The 21,957-nt window shown below is 38.0% G+C and overlaps 1 protein-coding gene across 2 annotated transcripts in view; it reads right to left on the minus strand.

The window, feature by feature from the left end:
- The window catches only part of CNTNAP5 (contactin associated protein family member 5), a 769,999-nt gene that overhangs the window by 304,029 nt on the left and 444,013 nt on the right, over positions 1 to 21,957 (minus strand). For both annotated transcript variants that reach the window (XM_070581024.1, XM_070581025.1), the window contains exon 11: positions 12,203 to 12,309. In XM_070581024.1, the coding sequence (XP_070437125.1) occupies positions 12,203 to 12,309 (107 nt within the window). The remainder of the gene's footprint in view (positions 1 to 12,202; positions 12,310 to 21,957) is intronic.

Genomic DNA, 21,957 nt, shown 5'->3' on the forward strand with positions numbered 1-21,957 from the left:
TACCCAATTACTTTCTGAATCCAATGGTTCCAAGAACTATGGAGCCCACCAACATCATAGTTCATTGCAGGCAACTGAGATGTGATAGTGGTGGGAGAAAATGATGGCAAGTCCTATTCTTTGGGGGACTTCTCAAAACTGTGCAAGGATAGCTTAAATGGCAGGCTGTCCATGGTAGGCTCATAACAAACACTAAGCAGAGAAAGTTAGAAGAAGGTAGATTTCAGTTTCTGAGAGAAACAAACCTTTTAGACACCAGAGAAACACCATAATAACAGGAGGTATTGATCGACCTGCTTCTAGACCATCAACTTGATGCAAATAACATACCTGTACTAAAAGGTCCCTTCCAAATGCAGGAATCAACAGTTGTTGCTAATCTAAAAGTTATCCACAGAAGACCAGGAAAGGTGAAAGTGTAGAGGGCTGATAAGCAGAGTAAGTAAATCGAGTGCCTTCTATATAGGCACTACACTTGGTGCTCTAAGTGTGGTCTCTTACTGAATCCTCAAAAAATCTTAAGACACAGACATCGTTATTCTTATATTGAGAGATGAGAAAGTCAAGTTCAGAGAAGTTGAATAATTTTTCCCAGCTTACTCAATTGGTAATTGTTAGAGCCTGGAATTGAACCCAAGGCTGCCTAATTTTCAAAAACAATTGTCTTTTCATGCTTCATCTTCATAAAAAAATAAAATTTAAAAACACATTTACTTTCTACTTCTTATGACAATCCCCTAGTGATGTCTTTGGGATGAAGACTCCTCTTAAGCAGAAGCTAGAAAGCACAAGTCCTTACTCTGACAGCCTATGAGCGCCAGGCATTCCCCTCTTCAAGTTATATAACAGCTGCTTCATTGAATGCCCATTTAGACGATGTGCACCAATGAAATAAAATGTTAGCAGACGGATTCACTCGCTTCCTCTTCCAGTCACACATCAGTGTGATCAGGGAGACAGGAGCAAGGGAGTGATTGCCAAGGTCTTCATCATCACATTAGCTGCCAGCAGGAGATCTGTGCTGCGGAAAACTGAGTTTGACAACTCCTGCGTTGACAGACTAATAAACTCAGTTACATGTCCTGCTATGATGATGGACGGCTTTATTTCCTTTCTCTGTTTTCTACATATATTTACTTAACCAAAAGTCCTATTTATGCTAGTATCTTTAAACTGTGCACTACAACTATGCCAACTGAAAGATGATTTACAAGCCAGTTTGAGAGTTAATGGGGGACTTGATGTGGGGATATGCTTTGAATTCAAAGCAGCAGCCTTAGTTCTTTCATCATATTAAAAACAGGAAGTTTCTCTTCATGGTGGCCAAAGAGAAAACCTCACAGGTGCTGTGGGGTATCGCATGATTCCTTATGTTTTACCTTCTCTCAGTACAGAATACGTACAAATATGCTCCCAGGAAGTGCCAACAAGCTGGAAGCTGGATCTCCCTTCTCTCCACACTGATTTTGCACTTTCAGTAATTGGATCTGGGGCTCGCTACTGGGAATGCCTGCACAAAAAGCCAAAGTGCGTGACCGCGAGGAGCTCAAACTAATGCCACAGAAAAATCAAAAGATCAATTATTGCAACTACTTTACACACAAAGGTAATACTTGAGCAGAATGTTGAGGTAGAACAGAAAATTGCCAGGAAGAATATTCAGTCCAAAATAATAGAGTGATAAAAAGAGTTTGGCATGTTTAAGGGATGGAAAGTCTATGAGAGCCAATATAACATGACTGCATATGGGGCCATGACCGAAAGTGTTTGTGATTTAGGAGGTCTCCAGACAGTGAAGAGCCACACTTACTGAGCTGAGAAACAGGGATTTTATCATTAAAAAAGTGGAGAGCCACTGAACGATTTGAAGCTGAGCAGTAATATACTGAGAGTTTCTTTCAGAAAACACACACCGAAAACTAAATTTAAAAAAAACCCCAAGAATTGCACTAACGACAACTCACCTTGCCTACAGCATGATATAGCTGATGAAGCTTTGCAGGATACACACTGACAATGTCAGAGACAACAAGAATATCCAGGTTTTAGTCCTGCTTGGGTCTTGTAACTGAACGTCCTTGGGCTATCCATTCTAACCTGTTCTGAATCTTTTCTTCTTCTTCTGAATACTTGTCTTGTCCCTCACCAAGGTTGCAGTGGGAATAAATGATGTAAATATATAAGAAGAAGAACTCTATAAGGAATCATACTTGTCAAAAAGATTTCACGCCCATTGGTTCTGAATTTATCCCTGTAGCAATAAGGGACAGATTCTATTATATTCTCTTGGTATACGACACAAGTGAGATTCAAATTGGTGAAATAACTTGCCATAGGTCACAGTGTTGCTGTGTTATAGAATTTTAATGAATGAAGAAGTATTTTCTGAATTTTTATCTCTGAATTACATAATGAAAATATTTTTGCAATATTAAAACTGAGAACACTGGGAATTAATTTATTTCATGACAATTTAGATAGTCAAGTCTTACTCTATTATTTAAAATAAAATTGACAAACTATATTGAGCAATCACACTGTCTCTTTTGTTCTCTTATTGCTTATAGCCCTTATTACCCTTTAAGTTGATTTATTCCAAATGGAAACCACAGTGGTTCAACTCAACCAAATGCTTCAAGGGCAAGATGCAAGAGCTTTAAACATTTGTGGCCATTATACCCCTCATGTTTTAACTTGTTTTAGTTTTAAAGGTTATTTGAGGCAACAGTATGAAAGAGCACTCAGTGTTTTCTAAAACATAGTCAAGAGATTTGGTGTATGATCTATGCAAATATTATTCTGAGCTAGAACATTGGAAAATGGCTAAGATGAGAAAAACCAACTGTACAGTATAATTACAACACACTCATTCTGAGTCACACTACTGGAGAAAATCAAAATAATCTTTCTTAGTGACCGTTTGTAGTCTATGTATATTCCACGCTATATTCTGGAGGAATATGGGTTACAAGAAATACTCGATTTACCTAAGGGCATTTGTGGCAGAGACAGATCTGACTCAGGCCTCTTGAGCCCCAGTCTGGCTTCTTTCAGTGATATTGTACCTCAAGTTTTTCCACTAATGGCAACACCTATGCTAGAATCTAATATCTGTTTAGTAACCTACAATGTAAAAAGTTTTCCTATAGCCATATGATTTGGTAGCATAGGAAGGTAAATTATTAAATGTCTCTTACCAAACATACACCCAAACTTTCATAAACATTTTAAATATATAATAGATACCATTTAACATGGAAATGCCAAATTGCAAATTTTGTGCCAGATATTTTTCATTCCTTACCTCTAATCCACAAAATAACTGTTTAAATGAGTTATTATTATTTAGAGATCAAGCAAGCAAGGCTGAAAATTTTAAGTAATTCGTCCAATACCAAAGAGCTATAAATATACCATATATCTGTCTGGATCCAAAGCTGAGGCACAGACGGAAAATGTGTCTTTCTATATCGAGTTTAATATGTATGTATCCAGTCCAGATTACTTCCTTCTCACGGGACATACTAGAGCTTTGTATTTCTATGGCAATTAGTCTTCTGTTGATTGAAATACACTACAAATAAATGCTCATTGTTCAAAGTAAATTTCAATGATTCTCCACAGAAAGGCAACATCAACAATTAAATTATCTCCAGTTAATTATCTTCTTTCATATTTTGGGATCTTTTATTGCTTCTAAGGATTTGGAATAAAGCCCAAGCTTGTGATCACATTTCTTGCACATTGTCAATCCAATGTAAGCGTTTGCAGTTAGCTTTACTGTAACCTCATTTAATGAGGGGAAGGGGATATGAAGGGAGAGATGGAGGGAAAGAGGAAAGAAAGAATAAATAGAACAAATTAACATGTAGGAAATAACTGTGGGAAACTTAAATCATTGAGATGTGTTCAAAAGGAAGAAAATCGACCTGAGGTAAATATACACCCTTCATTCCTACCCCTCTCTGATGAGAAGTCTTTGTATCAGTTTTGTTTTTAAGTCCTGCTATATTTCATAAAATATTTAAGAGAACTATTCCTTCCACTTAGAGATGCTGTAATGTGAAGAGGAAGTGCTTTCAAGCCATCTAGAACTCAGTTCAAATCTCACTTCCACCAGCTTTGTGTCTTTAAGCATTTTGGCCATAAAAGGATATTTATATTCATTGATCCTCTACTGTACATCAGTAAGTACAAGATATACAAAGAAGAATGCACAGAAAATTGACAGTTTGAGAAGGATAACAAGAACCAGATATTCAATTTTAGTATTGTGGAATAAGTTCTGCGTGAGTAGATGCTGAAGGAGCAAAACTAAGCAGTATCTAGAAAGGTCCCAGTAGGCTTCTTGTAGGAGTTGACAGAGATTACTCAGGCAAAGAAAGTGATAAGAAGTCTTTCTGTCAAGAGATTTGCATATGTGAAGACCACCATTGTTTGAAGAATTGCCACAGTCTAACAAAGTCAGAGCTAAGAATGTTGGGGGGTGGGCGCTCAGAAAGTGAGATGACAAGTATAAACTACTGAGTACAATGCAGGGCAGTTACACGGAGCTTAACAAGTGTTTGCTATCTTCCCCTTAGGCTAGTGCCCTGAGAGAAACCCAGAAATTCTCCATGCTCCTCCTCATTTGTCCTTCATTTGATTCTCACCCTTGAATAACACTCTCTAACACTTCTCTGCCTACTCACGTCTGGCTCTTGTGGACAGCCCCAACCAATCTCTAAGAACTCTTTCACAGCAACTTCAGCCTGCCCTGATCGCTCTCTTCATAGAGTAGCAACCACCTTGCAGCTGGTCTTACGCACATGGTTATGCACTGCCTTGCATTATTTGTTTATTAATGGATGCAAACATATTGGTCTCTTCTCCTAAAGGAGAATAAAATCATCTCAATGGTAGGTAATGGTTTTGAATCACTTGGATCCTGACAACACTTAAGGTAGTCATCAGTGAAAAGATTCTCTTGGAACAGCAAATTCCAATACATTCCAGTACTGCCTCAGTCAGACTGTCTATAGAAAAGTGGTTTTTTTTCTTTTCCTTATTGTGCCTTTCTCCAAGTTCTTTTTTAAACATATATCCAGTCATTCAACAATTACCAACCACTGTGATGAAGAATTAATCTGGAGGATATCGCTTGGACATTTCTGTTTATAATCTATTCTTAGAACATTTCTCTTCTGCATTTTATGTTATCACTTTTTCTTAGTTCTTGCTTTCCCTTTCGTCATCATTCCTTATTAGTTGCGTCTCAGTGTATCTCTTCTTGAGTTCTTTAAAATATTTTATTTTGCAGGTTCCACCCTTCGCCTACACAACTAATTGACTTCATCTACTCAAAAGGCTTCAGCAACTTTACACCCAGTGATTCGGATCTTCTCCTCTGGACCTCACTCCAGGGATTTCTAGGTACTTCTGCACATTGAGCATCTCTCCAGGCAAACACTGTGTCCCAAATTAAACACGTGAGAGTGTCCACTAAATCTCCTCCTATGTCTACATGTTCTCTATCTGTTCACATAGAACAGGGACTTTGCATTTGCCAGGCACCAGGGTAAATACTTAATGAGGATTATTTTGTTTTGTTCCCGTGATATTTCCTTTAGGTAGCTGCTATTTTTAGCCCCATATCACAAATAAGGAAGTGAAAGCACATGGAGCTCAAATAACTTTCCCTAGGTTGTATATCTTGTAAGTTGTAGGACCAGGATTTGACACGATGCTATCAGGCCCAGACAGAACTGAGGACTTACTCACTACATTCTTCATTCATGATGTCTTCTAAGCTAAAGCTGAAAGTCATCCTTCTCTCTCCTGTATTCGATTTGACTTCAAGCTTGTTTGATCTAATTTTAGATATGCCTTTCAAGTCATGTCCCTTCTTTCTAGCTTGTTCTGACTCTCATCATTTGCTGCCCACACGCTTGCAAACAGCATCCAGTAACTCTCCCTTGCACCTACGTCTTCCAATTTCAGTACGTGCTCTACGATACCAACACAGTTATATTTCCAAAAAGAAACTAATAAACCAAAAAGCAAACAAGAGCAAAATAAATATTAGCAAGTCAATTCCCAGCATTAAAATGAAACCAACAAAATGTGACCGGCTTCTAGATGCTTAATAGGGAAGTAAGCTCCTTCTCAACGTATAATTCCATCTTCTACTCTGGTTGTATTTCCTGACTCTCCATCTTCCTTCATTTCATCTTAGATTCCAGCTATGTTACACATCTCATGGTCCCCTCTTGCTGTTTGACCCTTCATGTCTTTCTGCCTTTGCACATGTTGCTCACTCTTCTCTTTCCCCTTATTCTTTCCCATCTTTCAAGTATGTGTTCAAAGGTCAGTTATTCTGAAAACCTTCTCATGTTCCCCAGAAAGTTACAATACCCTCACCAAGTAACTCAACATTTCTGTGTGCACATACCTCATTTATCTATTTGTGTATACAGTAAATAGTAGATATCTGCTATGCGTCAGAGATTAAACAAGGGGCTGGAGACAGAGAAGATTCAGACATCATCTTGTCCTTATAGAATCCCCGTCTAATGACACATTGAATTATCTTTTTCTGCTTAATTGTCTGTCTCACCAATTACATGATATGCCCTTTATGTCACCAGTTCCTTGGATATGAGTAGTACAAAAATAAATAAGACACAGTTCCTTCCCTAAACGAGTTTACAGTCTCAGTAGGGGAGTTAACATGAATAAAAATAGTGATGACACAAAAGACTGGTTAGTGTCATAAAACAAAGCAGGGTGTGGATTCAACAATTCATTACAATATTTTTTTCTTCTCCTTTAGGTCGCAGCCGAAAACATCTGCTGATGGCATTCAGGATTAATCACAGAGTTGAAGTTTCTTTAGTTCTTAATAGGAAACCCATAGAACAACAGTAGGATATGAGTTGACCTGAATTAAGAGATATGAGCAATGCTTTTAAATAAACCTCATATTACCAGAATCCCCCACCCTCTCCAACCTTTCCTTCCAACCAAGAAATGTCATGTAGTTAGAAGACCATTTACCTACTGTTAAAATAGCAAGAGTGTTATCTCTCTGTGATGACTATTGTTGAGCCTGACAGCCAGAAAATTTGATATGCTTCCAATCAATACCTGGTTATTGACTGCCCAATGGGAGAAGCACTATAGCAGGCTTGGGAGAGGAAGAAATCTGACATCCTTTGCCACACTGAAAAGTGAGCTAAAAGGTGTTGTTAGGATGTCAGAGAGACTACACTGTGAAAAGAGATTAGCAAAGGCTGAGAAATGGTGAAGAGACCTTGAAAAGGGCTCATGTGACTGTCATCGGACATAGATAGTGAGAAGATCAGGGACAGTCCCACTCAATAGGAGACATATAACAGATGATAAGCACTTGTATCACTTATTGTCTGCTCAAGGTGAGAGTAATCATCAAATGCATAGTTATTGACACCAGATGTGCTTTCAAATGGTACTTGTTGAGGAATAAAATAAAATTCTGTGGAGACAATCTTGTTCCTATTGTATAAGTAATCTAAAAAATAACAACTTTATTTTATCTGGAACTCATCATGAGGGTCAATAATAATTTCCATTTCAATCTGCAAATGCTTTAGTAAAAATACATGTCAAATAGTTTTATAAATTATATAAATAATTCTGGCAGAGAAGGTGAAATAAGATCTCAGAAAATAGTGATCAAAGTTTAAACTGTAGCAAGACTTTAGGAAAGCAAGATGAAAATATGAATCAAGATCCTTAAAACTACTCACAATCTTTGACTCAATAATGTCCTTGCTAAGGCTAGTTCAAGAAAACAATAGAACATGTGGGGTTAAAAAATTATTTAAGCACAAAGATGCTCACTATAGTGTTGGTTATAATAATAAATATTTGGAAACAACACAGGGCCTTGTCCTCTCTTCAAAAGAAAAGAAGATTAGAATGGTTGAATGAAAATAAAAATCATTAGAATATTTATTATGTAGTCATTGAATAGTATTTATAGATATTGCAATAGCACATGAAAAGCTTTGTATAATGAGAAGCAAGCTCAGATTTCCCCTTGTGGAAACTGCTTTATAGGAATACCATTTGAGCTTCAGGAATGAACGAATAGAGCTATTTATTTTTCCTTTCTTGAGCCAACCAAACATCTACATTGTCCCAAAACATACCATATATATTCCTACCATCATGTCTTGACTCTTGCCAGTATCTGTTTTCAATTGGCTTCCTTATTCCTTACATCTATTTTAATTTTAGTTGCCATTGAAATGCTAACTCATCCTGCTTCCTCCATAATGATTTCATGATTATTCTAGAACACAAAAACTTTCTCATCTCTCAGTCTTCTAGAACTATGTTTTCAATTACGATATCATAATATCTTAGCATGTCTCAAGCAACATCGAGAATGTCATGAATGTCCCATCACTAAGTTCATACACAGAGGTTTGCAAATGTCTTACTTGTTCAAGAAAGAAAATAAGATACAGGGATTAAGTATCTGGCATCTGCTGCCAGATTCCTTCCAGCCAAGTCCCAGCTCCACCAAGGTTTACTAGCTGTGTAAACTTGAGGAAGTTATGTAATCTTTCTGGGCCTCAATATGTTCATCTAAAAATTAGAGATAACAATAATTCCCATCTCACGTTATCATTATGTTGCAGACTAATCTATGTACTAAGCTCACATAATCAAACCCTCTTCCTTTTAATCTTAACTTGGATTCATGCTATACCATGACCAAGATATACCTTGAGTACTTAGAAGTTGGTTCAATTACATAACCTTCTAAACTTGCACATTGTATAAAACCAATTAACCAAGGTAACTGTGTCTGGTGGGCTGAAGGCCCTGATCATTGGTTGGGTTGCTGTGGCTTAATCTGGACTGCAAACATTATTTTGCTTTCAGTTATTCCTCTGGAGAGCAAGATACAACTTAGAGGAGAAGATTCCTAAGCAAACAGTTTACAAACAAGATATAACAGTGTTCAATGGCAGACTATGGGAGAAGTGATAGTCTCGTATTTCCTTCTCAGATTTGATAGGAATTGGCCACACATTCATCAACTCCTTCTTAAAGAGGTGGCTTTGAACAAAGTGTGCTTGAAAAGTAATCTAACTTGCATACCAAAGTTCTTTATGTGTCATCAGGTAAGGAGGAAAGAAAATTGAAATGACATGATGATATTTCTACTTCAACGGCAACCTGCCGTGTCTAAAGACTTTGGGAATTCCCATTTCTCATTTCTTAGAGAGTCCATTGTATTCTTTCCCTCACCCAGACCCCTCTCTTATCCATGAAGGCTGGGCAGAAAGAAGTTAATTCTATCTTTCCTAATTCAGCCTTATTGGTTTACATTTACTAGAAAGCACCAATAATGAAAAACAAAACTAACTTTGAAGAGCTTGAAAAGAAAAAAGACTAAAAGAATACTCAAGAAATTATCCGTTTTAATTATTATTATAAATGTGTTATGAATCTGAAGACCTTGCATTTAGTATACTGATTGCAGATGATTGCTTTAAGAAAATATACCCTAACACATCACGGACATTGTCATTTCCACAAGAGAAGGACTGTGAACTTGCTTATTTTGTTTTTACATGAGGGTATCCCTGTTTACTGTCCTCTGTGTTTCAGCAACTCTCATCTCTGATGCCCCACGTGGGAATCATGCTTGTTGAAGCCATGAAAGCATGGCTTGATTCATTCAGTTTATAAAGTGACTTAAAACAATCATCCTCACGCAATTGAGGGAGAGGAAGGGATTCATTAGCAGGAGGACAGATTCCTGAATGCACAGGCATCTGAGGTGTGCTTGCCAAACCTCACAGTCATGCAAGCACCTCTGATTTGTCCTGGCTAGGTACCCAGAAGGGAAGAAGGGGCTTAACGATCTTGGAACTCACAGTGTAGGCACTGAGCAATTTCACGGAAAGGGGAAAGAGAAGGTCTTAAAAAAGGAATGCTATTTCTAAGGCTTGGTATGTTGAGTCCCCTGCTCATCAGTTTTGACAGTGTTTCTTTAAAAGCCAACACCTCACTTCCATCGATTTTCAACTTCACACTTTTGCAAAGCTGCAAATCTTCTATTTTTAGCCTGATGGATGGAGAAAATTAAAGGAAAAGAGCATCTGTAGAGATGAACTCCTCAAAATATCTTTAAATCACTTTAGGAGAAAGTGAACAGAATGAGCTCTCAAAGTGATAGGAATGTTGTCCTGTGATTGGGCTGGAATTGGGTTGGCTTTGACTTCATCGTCTTCAGGTTGCTCTTGTCTCACTAAGAAATGGATGGCCGTTCTGTTTACCTCTGAGTTTCTTACAAGAACATTGATGTTACAATCCTAACAAGTATATATATGTTCTACAAAGCTTCTGTGCAAACACATATTGTTCTTGGCTATTTAGGGATAATATTTCTGGAACCAGACTCAGTACTTATGGATTGGTATTTATTGGGAGTCTTAAATAAAAACATGTAATTTTAGCCTGAAAAGGGCTCACAAGATTTCATTAGTTTTCCCTTATAGGATCTGTGAAGAAATTGAGCTCTGGAGTGCTAAAATTATGTACTTGTTTAAGTACAAGATCTAGGTAAAATTTAAATCTCATCTCTCTCAGTTCAGTGTTCTCTTTGCTGTGCCAAATTTCTGAATAGAAAATTTTAAATAAGATGTTTCATTTTAAAGCCAGACAGTGTTTTTCACTTTCCAAGGCAACTAACAGCGTTAACAACATCATCCCATGATGACCACGGGACTATTTCTTCTCTGACTTGATTAGGCTCCTCTATGGGCATCATTGATGAATGCTACTTCCAAGACATAGAAGAGGCCATAGAATGGCTGAGAGGTCTTCAGTGATGCAAGTGCCAGCATTGCTTGCCCTGGATCAGAGTCTGATTTCAGGTCAGCTGGCATCTGTCACTCCTTTTCTGAATCTCTGAGTGCCATCCCAGCAACAGCAGGAGCTCACGAAAAACTGATGACATATGCTCCTTTGGGATAGTCTCACTGTAGTCTTCAGGACGACTCCAGCCTTGGCTTGGCTCTTACATTTTTCTAGAAGTTTCTTCTCCCACCCCTCTGCCTTCTAAGTCAACTTCAAATTTCACATTTTCCATGAAATCTCCACTAACTATAACCAGCAGCTTCAGATTACGTCTTCCTCAATTATACTTATAGTTCATTTCACACCGTTTGACATGCAATTCTCTAAATGGCAAACCGTCTCTACTTTGTCATGTGTTTTTCTTTGGTTACCCCGACAAGACTATAAAATTATAGACATCTGGGCTCACATTATTCATTTTTTTTAATTCTCACCCCTTATTCTTTGTGAGATCCAGCCTGCCTCCCTGCTTCCTCTCTTACACTTCTCCTCACTGTCTGCAGTCTCCAGCCACATGAAACTACCTATAGATTCAGTTTCCTTTTTGTTTTATTCCTGCTGCATTCCTAAGATGAGATCAGCTCAAGGTTTCTCTTTGAAGCCTCCCTAACATTGACAGGTAGTCACAGGCACTCATTACTAATATGCTTGTTTTGTTGTTTCAGATCCCATCGTAAGAATGTACTTCCTCCCCTCTTAAATTTACGTGTGCCCATGTGACTTTATTTGCTCAACGGAGTATGGGTTTGGAGTAATGTTTGTCACTTCCAGGTAAAAGCTTTTAAAAGCTAGCACATGATTTCTTGTGCATCTTTCTCCCTGCCATGGCAACATTCCAAGTGATGGAGCCTTTGTCAGCATCCTAGAATGAGGACAAAGTGGAAGAGGGTCCCCTGCCAAGGTGTGAAGAGCATGTAACATAGACATGACACAACTGCTTATTACTTAGGCCACTGAGATGTAAGGTTGTTTATTAGAGGCATAACTTATCCCATCTAGACAATGAAGCTGATTTGATAGCTGCCCTTTGTGCACCTACACAATCTTGTCTTGCTTCTTCCGCAACACTTATCCCATTTCCTGTCTTTCTTCCTGGTAGACCATAAACTCCATGAGGATATGGCTTGTACCCATGTAGCCTCCATGCCTACCACAGTGTTTGTCATATAGTATCCTCTCAAGAAATACATGCTGAATGAATGAATAAAAAGCGCCCACCACATGTTTAATACATCCTGGAGTTAATATTGGTGTTCCTGGATTTTTGCCCATTCCTCTGTAGATAAACCATGAAACTACTCACAGTTATGGCAGGTGGCGCCAGTGTAACCTGTGTCACTGCAGTTACAGTAGAAAGTAGTCCAGGACTGGGAGCAGCTTCCTCCATGTTCACAGTAGTTTGGCAAACACCTAATGGAAGATAAAGCAAAAGCTAACAAAATAAACCAAATCAGTTGAAATAAAGGGAAAATTAAAAATGTCTTATACCCAACTGCATGAATTGATAGTGGAAATTGGTCTACAACACTCCTATACCTAAGTCAAACTTGAATGACATCAAACAATACTATGGTTTTACTACAAGGGGTGGGTCCACCTAGCACTGCTGGGCAATGAAAGGCTCAGAGCTGATTTCGGCAAGTAAGTGAAGCATTTCAATATTGGGGCAAAATCTCACTGACTTAAAGTTAATTTGAAGTAGTCAAAATCTGTAAGGTTTTTCATTTACCATAGAATAAAATGTATAAAAAAGTTGTAATTTTACATTTTGGAAAGATTTTACATTTTTAAAATAAAGGGGAAAGGGGCATATAATTGCGGTCACTGTCCTCACGCTTCTCTTTTCGGTGATAGCCAGGAATCTATTTCAAACTACATATGAGATTTCAAAGGATGATACCTGCTCATTTAACATGTGAAGAAATTCTAACATTTTTTAAGTGCCAATTCTATCCTTAAAATGAGGCCTTTAGTAGTTATAATAATATCAGTATGACTATTCCAAAAAATATTTTCACCAGACACATTAAAAACCCTCTAAAATATCACATAATTTGACCCAGAAATCACACTTAGATGGTTTTATTTTAAGGATATATTTCAAAATATGAAAACCATGTATGCTAATTATCATTATTCATAATGATGTCGTTCATAATGGTGAATCACTGTAAGTGTCTGACATTAGCAAACTTCTTAGGAAAGTTGTAGTACCTAAAATTAATAGGCTAACATAAAGCTATTATCTATGATGTTAACAAAAAGGATTATAACAGACTGGGATTGGATTAGACGAAAATCTAAGATATGAAACATGGCCACAACAAAATAAAATGAGGACTTTATATTGCAAAAATGATAGGAAGGAAAAATGTTCAATGTCACTTGGGCTAGTAGGAGTGAAGGCAATATTCATTTTTTCTGGACAGAGATCATACACTTTAGGGTCACATACATCTGAATTGAAATCCCAGCTCAGCCATTTACTCCATGGTGTCTTTGGGTAATTCACTTCATCTCTTTCACCCGTAATTTAAAATCTCTACCTTGCAGGCACTGTTGCCACTAGGAGATAACCTGGCAAGTGCTCAATATTTGTAGTGGATAAAGTTAAGATTAAAAGCAATGATAAAGGAATTCTTGAAAACAATCTTTACAGGAAAAAAAATCCCATGAATTTAAAAGGGAAGACTGTATAAGCAATGAAATTCAGACATGGTATAACACAATAAAAGTGCTCGTTGTGGAGCCACTGAGAATGTGAGGCAAGCAAACGTAAGATGATTTACCCTAAATGTCCTATATAGGTAGGAAACCCTCCAGCAAGGATTGTTTCAGAGCCCAGAAACTAATATTCCTGCATATGCTCAGATGTATTATTAGAAATTTTCTGCTCAGCACAGCAAACATACAATTGTGCTGACAGGGCTGATGTTTGGGAAAACCTCATTGGTAACTCCATGGTATCCAACTACGGCTTAGGAAACCAAACAAACAAACAAAAAAGACCCAATAATCTTACTATGGAACAAGTGAAACCAATCAATAAATTAACAAAAAGAGCGGTCCCTTCCCTACTCTAAATTCTATCCTTCCTCTTGATTCCTATTCCCAGCTCCAGATCTTCACCAGAACGCAAAGAAACAGGTTTGCCACTCAGATGAACCACAGTTCCTGCCCCCGCCAACCTTGTGCAGTGGGGAAGCGGCATAAACTTGAAGCATCAGTGTTATCTACAAAATCCAAGCAAGGACTTCTGCCTCTGGGTGTATTCTGACAGAGAGCCTCCGAGCTGGCCCATGAACACCCACCTGCCCCCACATCCTTTTCTTTTGCATCCCAGCACCTCCCTGCTTCTGAATACTGCTGCTTCTGCAGTTTATTTTTCTCCATATTTTTCCCCTCTGAAACTATCTAGTCCTTACATGACCTCTCTAGACCCCCTTCCCACCACATCCCACTCCCCTCCCCCAGACACCAAACGCACACATATTCCATGATTGGCTAATAAGGTTATTATTGCTCCCCTCCCTACCCCAACAGTGAGTGAATTGCTCTAAGAAGGGAAATCTGAGCAAATCCAGGTAAGTAGCTGCTTAACGAATAGCTCTTTTGGTTTTGGCATCAAGAAAGTTTAGTTCAGACTCTTTTTGATAGCTGAAGCTATAAAATAGAAAACTCAGTTCTCAGTGGCCATGTTTTCAGTCATGAGAAGAAAATTTTTCTGCAGTAAAGTGAGAAAGAAAAAAGCAATGCTGAGGCGCAGCATGCAGCTGGAGAGACACGGCGAGGGTCCCGACCGTGTTTGTGTGGCTGGTTCCTGCTGTTCCCAAGATTTGGCTGCACCCCTGAACTTCCTGAGGGCTGGTGGTTTTAATCTATGTTAAATTCTGTGAGATAACCCAAGATCTTTCCCTGAAAACCCCCATTTCGCTCAGGCGAACTCGAGTTTGGATTCTGTTACTTTCAACTAACAGAATCTTAACTTTTTGTAAAACAGCATTCTATAAATAACAAAAATAAATGAAAAAACATGTTTCCTTATCATCTACACTGTAAAATATTTAAAAAACTCAAGATTTCTAAATTCAGTAGGGGGAGGGGTCTCGGGGAAAACTCTAAGCAATATCTCAGCACGTTGAACACATCTTTAATGAACCTCTCACAAACCTTGTATTACAGTGTTAACAAACTAAATTTACCGATGAAATTGTAGGCCAGAAATTCATTTGTTTATGGTCACTCAAGAAAACCAATAATGTATTTCTGAGAGGGAAAGAGTACATGGGTAAGAAAAAATCTAATATTTCTAGCACACGGAAAAGAAAAATGAATGAATGCTTATAAGGCTGCATTCGAGCCTGGTTCATTTTGGTTCAATGCATACTGTTATTAGGAAAACTCATCTGTAAAGTAGACACTCAAAATAAAAGATGCATGACCCCAATTTGCTTGTTTTAAAGCAGTTTTATGAGTATAATTTTCATATTCTTTAATCAGTTCATTTTAACTGGCGTTTTGTTTCTTTTTCTCTCTAATTGGCATAAACTGAGCACTTAGCCCATGAAATCAGAAAGAGAAGGGCTCGAGCTACGAAGTGAAAGGAGCCCATTAAGTGTAAGGGCCACCACCATCTTAGGTGTGAGGCCCTTCATCAAATTGCTAGGAGACAATCACTCAGAACACCCATCTTCTAAAATCTGAATATTTCATATATAACTGGACCTGGGGCTCTGTCCCTTCTTTTGGTGTACAATGTTTAACAAAGAAAGCTTTCAGCATGAGCAAACAGTTTTATTCATTCTATTCAGGAGCCCAAATAAGCTAGGATATGATGTGTGTCAGCGAAGACTCAGAAAGGACAGACGCATTGAAAGCTCTTTGCCTCTTTATAGAAGCAAAGTGTGCATCGTTTGCAGGGAGATGAAACAAAATGTTGAAGGAAAGGCAGAGAAGACTTAGGAACGGATGGAGAAAATATACCAGTTTTATATGAGAATTTATCATTTTTCCCAAAATAAAAACTTCTTCTAAAAAAGAAAGATTGTTGAAACTGCAGCTGTGGACAATCTAGGTAAGAAGTGAACTGGGATGAAGAGTCATCCAGAGTGGTCCATGGACCTCATTAGTGGTCACTGTACCGTCTGCAGAGGTATACAGTATTGGCTTCACTGTTGTTGTTTTGTGGTGTGGCGAGCTGTTCACAAGGAGATATGAAGGAACAAAATATTTCTCTTTAAAGGCTGATGCACCACAAAGAGACAGCCAAAGGAGCTGCTTCAAAGAAGGGAAAGGATTTTACAAGATGTTGGGAGACTGAACCACTCAGAAAATGAGGAGCAAAAATTTCTGAGACTTTAAACCAGAGTCCAGTTTCAAGCATCCTGGCAAGCACGTTTTCTGCAAAACACACTGTCTGTTCGGGCATTAGGAAGAACAAAAGGACTCCTGCAGTTTTCCTTGAGAAAGGTCAGAGTGGTTATTTCCCTAACTTAGCTTTAACTGGGGCCAAGCACAAGCTTCCAGCTGGAGTGGATAAGGCCTGGGAAAAGCATTGCAGTGGGATTCCAGATAGTTTGGAAAATGCACTCTGTCAGTTTTTAATAAATTTAGTAAGTTTCATAGAAATTTCATAGAAGAAACTTTATTAAGTTTCATAGAAGAAACAGGAATTTTGGCATTTTCTTAAACAAAAATCAGTTTACTGAGTGATAGAGCAAATCTCATGACTTTACATACCAGTGACTTTCAAGTTTATATTTTGAATTCAGTCTTGTCTCCCAAATTCCAGACTCATAAATCCAGCTGCCAGCCTCACAGCTCCACTTGGGTGTCTAACAGGAATTTCAAACTTTGTGTGTCCAAACCCGAATTTCTGATCTCTTACCTTGCCCCCCGCCTCTACCTTCTCCACCCATGTCCTTCACTATCAGATGATAGCAACCCCACCCTTACCACTGTCTACACCCCGGAATTTGAAAGTCCTGTCCCTCTCTCACTGCGCACATCTGAGATATGAGCAAAGCCGCTGGCTCTGCCTTTAGAATCTGACCACCTCTCATCACTTCCATTGCTGCCACTCTGGTCTGAGCCATCAGCATTTCTCACCTGAACAACTGTAATTATCAGCTAACTAGATCTCCCAGCTTCCACCCTTAATCCCTTCTGTCAATTCCCAACACAAGAGCAAGAGAGATCCTTTTAACACCTAAGGCAGATCATATTGGAACTCTCCAATGGCTTCCTGTTTTATTCAGGGCAAAAGTAACATCCTTAAAATGACCTACCAGTTCCTGCTGTTCTGTACCCCATTAATTCTCTGAACTCACTCCTACTCGTCTCTCTTTTCTACATCTGCTTTGGCCTTATTGACCTCTTCATTGTCTTGAAAGCACAACAGGGATGCTCCTTTGTCAGGGTCTTTGCCCTGGAGTTCCCTCTGCACAGAATACTCTTCCCTAGATGTCCATGTGGTCCACTCTTCACCATCTCCTTGTCTCTGACAAAATGGCACCTTCTCAAGGAAACCTGCCACCGTCACACTACTTAAAGTTGCAACTCTCCCTCATTTTGTACCTCAAATCCTCTTTGCCAGCCCCCCTTTTTTTGGCTCTATCACTTAGAATCTTCTAACACATTGTATACTCTGCTTATGCATTAAGTTTATCATTTGTTACCTGTCTCCCCAAAAGAATGTAAGCTCCATGCTTAAGGAGCTTGTTGTCCATAAATTGCTTTCTGTTTGGTTCCCTGAGTACCAGTGTAGTAAACAAGACGGCACTCAATAAATGGTTGTCGATTGAATGAATAAATGAATGAACATTTATGGGACGCAACAGCCAGTTGAAGCTGCTCTCTTTTAGCTAAGCCTCTTCAGTTAACCGCGGTCTGTCTGGTCTTTACTCATTTACTATTACCTGCCTGCCAGTGAGCAGCATAATGAGAGCTGAGTGGGGAAAAGAGGATACAAAAGAGCCTTGTTTTTTTCTCAGAGAAAATTGTTTTATTTTTATTTTATTTATTTATTTTTTGGGTGAGGAAGATTGTCCCTGAGCTAACATCTGTTGCCAATCTTCACTTTTTTGCTTGAGGAAGATGGTCCCTGAGATAATATCTGTGCCAATCTTCCTCTATTTTTGTATATGGGACATCACCACAGCACAGTTTGGTGAGCAGGTCATAGATCCACAGCCAGGATCTGAACGTGCAAACTTAACCACTATGCAACCAGGCCAGCCCCACTTCTCTTTTGTTTTTGTAAGCGGTGAAGAAATAGTGAGACAGGTAAAGAGAGTCTTCCTGCAGCCACACTTGAGGAGTAATTTAGAAAGGGGAGATGAATCCGGAAGAGTGAGGGGAGAAGTAAGATGGATGCTATGAATGGTATCCTCTTTATTGTCCTTTAAGGATGCAAGTAAATGGTGCAATTTCTTTTGATTACTTGTTGCTATTGGGCTGCACTTTTGGGTCCTAACAGCTTTATCTCCTAAGTACTTACAGAGATCATTGTCTCCAAATTGGTCAGAAGCAGGATGCTTTTGAATGATGCAACTCAGAACTCCTTTGAGGAAGTATCTAGCATTCCTTATAAGTTTGTGTACAGTTTTTGATTGATTTTAATCAGGTAAAAAGTCTGTTTGGGAAATTTAATTTACCTATGTAGCTCACATTGATTCTTGTTACCTTTAATCAGATGTTAAAAAATGTAATGACCTTTAACCAGCCTTGTGATTATTCTAATAATATTTAACCAAATATTCTTTTTGTGGCTGGTCTCCTACAAAATATCTGCATCAAGAAGCAACAAAGATTTGGCTTTCTTAAGGCTTTTCACTTGCCAACAAGCTTGAAATGAAACTTTGACATGTGCTCACAATCACATCTGAGATGTTGCTTTAATGGTAATATTTTCCCTGTTTTATAGATGAAGAATATAAGACAGGATGAGGGTAAATAATGTGTCCAAGTATGAAATTACAGAGCCAGGAACGTGAGCCACTCTTCCTGTCACTGAAAGCTGTATTCTTAAGCACTGGCAGCCCTCTGTCTACCAAATGCCATTTGATCCATCTCCTTAACAGTGAACTCTAAGCTTGCATCTTAGGGCATCACTTCTGCAAAGAGGATAAGGAGGGGGCTTTACAGAATTGCACACTGATCTCAGAAAGTCGTTAGCAAACTTAGAGCAGTCAGTTCTGAAATACATTTTTTGCGGGAAAAGAAGTCTTAACAATATTGATAAATGGGTTAATTGGGAATAAATAAACCCACACCAGAGAAAAACATGTACATTTATTATACAATTAGCATAATACATAATTCATTCTGTAACTTCTCTACAGTGGTGAAGGGTGGAGAAAGAAGGTTTTGATTCTATTTCTAATCCCTCTTCACTACCAATTTGTGAAACCTTTAAAATTAGTAGCTAAGAAGATAGATAGCCCCTGTCCTTGCTCTGCTCTTATTTCTATCTTTTTTTTTTTTCAGTTGATAGAGACTATCTACATTTCCTAAGCCTATCTGAGTTAATGTGATTGGTTTCAGATTCTGCCCGCTTTGGGAAGAAGGGCCTTATCAGTTATTATTGAAAGCCAGACAAAGCCATTTAACCTATCCAAAAATTGATGACATGTTATTTAAAATAAACTTAAGCATTGTATAATCCTACAAATACAGAAAATGCAGAAGTCTGTCAAGGTCTATTAAGCAATAGGGACAATACATCAATACATTCAAGATACATCTTCGGTCTTTGAATGCTGGGATATGGGCTTCATGAATGTTACAGAGCCCTTGACTGAGCATCCACACATAGGGGCCAGGGAGCTCCATGAGAATCACAAACAGGGAGCATGCCCAAATCTTCATCATTTAGTATGGGAAGTGTCTTCTTTAGGCATGAAATGTTTAATCCCAGAAATTTCTAAATTCAGTGTCAAAAGTTTAAGATAGTCAAAACCTCAGTATTAGTATTTTTAGGTGAAGAATGAATATGGTACTGAAAGAGAAAAAATGGTCCCAAAGCTGATCTCAGCCAGAAAGTTCTGTTGGATGTAATTTGTGTTTTTCTGAGAAAAAACTAGCATTCTTGACTTTGAAAAAATACTTTAGCATATTTACAAAGAATTTTAATAGGATTAAGATCCAATGTCAGCTGACTGTCAACGTTAGAAGAAACCCTACGTAAGACCTTAAACAGTCTTGCATCAAGTCAAGAGTCTGATAATTATTAGTTGGACTTCTTTCTTTTTTAGCAGGGGTTAGGGTCTAACAAGGAATGTCTAATTCTTTCTTCCTAAAAAAGGCCCCTTCCAAGAGTGAATCTTCAAAGTGGCCTGAGATAGATCTTCTCCCTTATAGCAAGATTGTAATAAACTTTGAAAAGATTTTTTTAATAGTTTTTCAGTATTTGTAATTTTTAAGGGAATTTGATCTATTTGAGTTTGAACCTTGTGCGCTCCAATTTAAAAAGTGTAGGATAACTGGTTTAGACCTCTTCTTTAGTAGTACATCTAAGATAAACTAAGTTCACCAAAATTAACTGTTTATTTTCTAGATATTTAAGTTTTATACGTATTTGTGACATTCTGGTTTTTAATGCAGTAAATTGAACTACTTGGAAAGCATATAAAACATGCTCATCATCTAAAATATCTGATGGTATTTAAATAACTAAAAGCATTAATGGGATTAAGCATTGTTCAAAGGCATTTAGATCTGGTTGCTAATACCTGCTAGACTTATAAATAGAATACAATTTCATAAACTAAATTAAAGAAAATAAGAAAGAAAACTTTAAAAAGCAGAATTTTGAATTTGTAATTTTAAGAAACTCAATATCATTCTTTGAAACCAGAAATAAACCTTGAAAAGCATCTTTCTTGCATACAAAAGCCCTCCTTTGTGGGTGCCACAAGGCCTTCATCAGCACCTCCATAGGTTCATGATGCAGATCTTAAATCCCCCCCTTGGCCACCCACCTCACCAGGGAGCCCTGTGCTCTTCCATCATGCTCTGCACATTCCCCTGAGCCTCCCCAGGGAGCAACTTCCATTTGTTGAGCCAGAAGCACTGAATTCTGTTTCTAGTTCCCTGCTTCTGTGTGTCCTTTTGTCATCTTAGTGGCTACTTTTGGTGAAAATAACAGATTTTAGTTTTAATCTGTTAGCCAAATTCTCCTCCAAATGGCTCTAAACCCCTCAAAACAGTATTTAAGTAGATCTATTTCTTCAAAACTGGCCAACCTTGGTTTTTATTTTTCTTAATTTGTAAGTGTTATGGAAAAAGCCTTACTTCCTTTTATTTGCATTATTTTTATAAACTTTGTACTGTCGTTCTTTTTATTTTATTTATCTTTTCTGAGTATTTCTTCTTGTTTTACACTTTGCCCCTCTATGGCCTTTGCTGGCATTTCCCCATTTTGCTCCCTGTTGTTCATGCAATGTGTAAGGGTCATTGCTGTGGAATAGTGGCATTTCCAAAACTTAAATTATGTATCTGTTTTGACTTAGCAATTCCACTACTTGAATAACTCCCCAGAAACGCTTTCTTGCATGCAAAAAGATCTATGTAAAATTACTATCATTATTAACTGTTAAAAATATGGAAACATATTCCACCATTTGGGGAATGGGTAAATAAATAGTGGTACACTCATATTATTGAATGCTATGAGGCAATTAAAATGAATATGTACCTCTATATGTAAGGACATTGGAAAGTTCTCCATGTATAATATACCATAAAGTACGAGGAGCCCATTACAGAGTAACACGTGTAGTTTCTGCTGGTATTTTCCTTGTTGTTACATAGAAAGAATAAAGTCTGGAAGGAAATAGACCACACTGGTAATCTGTTAATAGTGGCTAACTATGGGAGTAAAAGTACTATCTCATTCTGAGTTGGTCATGGTTTTACAATGAAACTGAAGACAAGACATATACATGAGCATTATTCATATTTCATCTTGCTATTGGACAACAACAAAGAGCAACTCATTCCACTTAGGAAATGTCTCTAAGAACACAGACTCAAGATGTCCCAAGACACATTCTTAGT

This window comes from Equus przewalskii, chromosome 17 (genome assembly GCF_037783145.1).
Source record: "Equus przewalskii isolate Varuska chromosome 17, EquPr2, whole genome shotgun sequence".
NCBI lineage: Eukaryota > Metazoa > Chordata > Mammalia > Perissodactyla > Equidae > Equus > Equus przewalskii.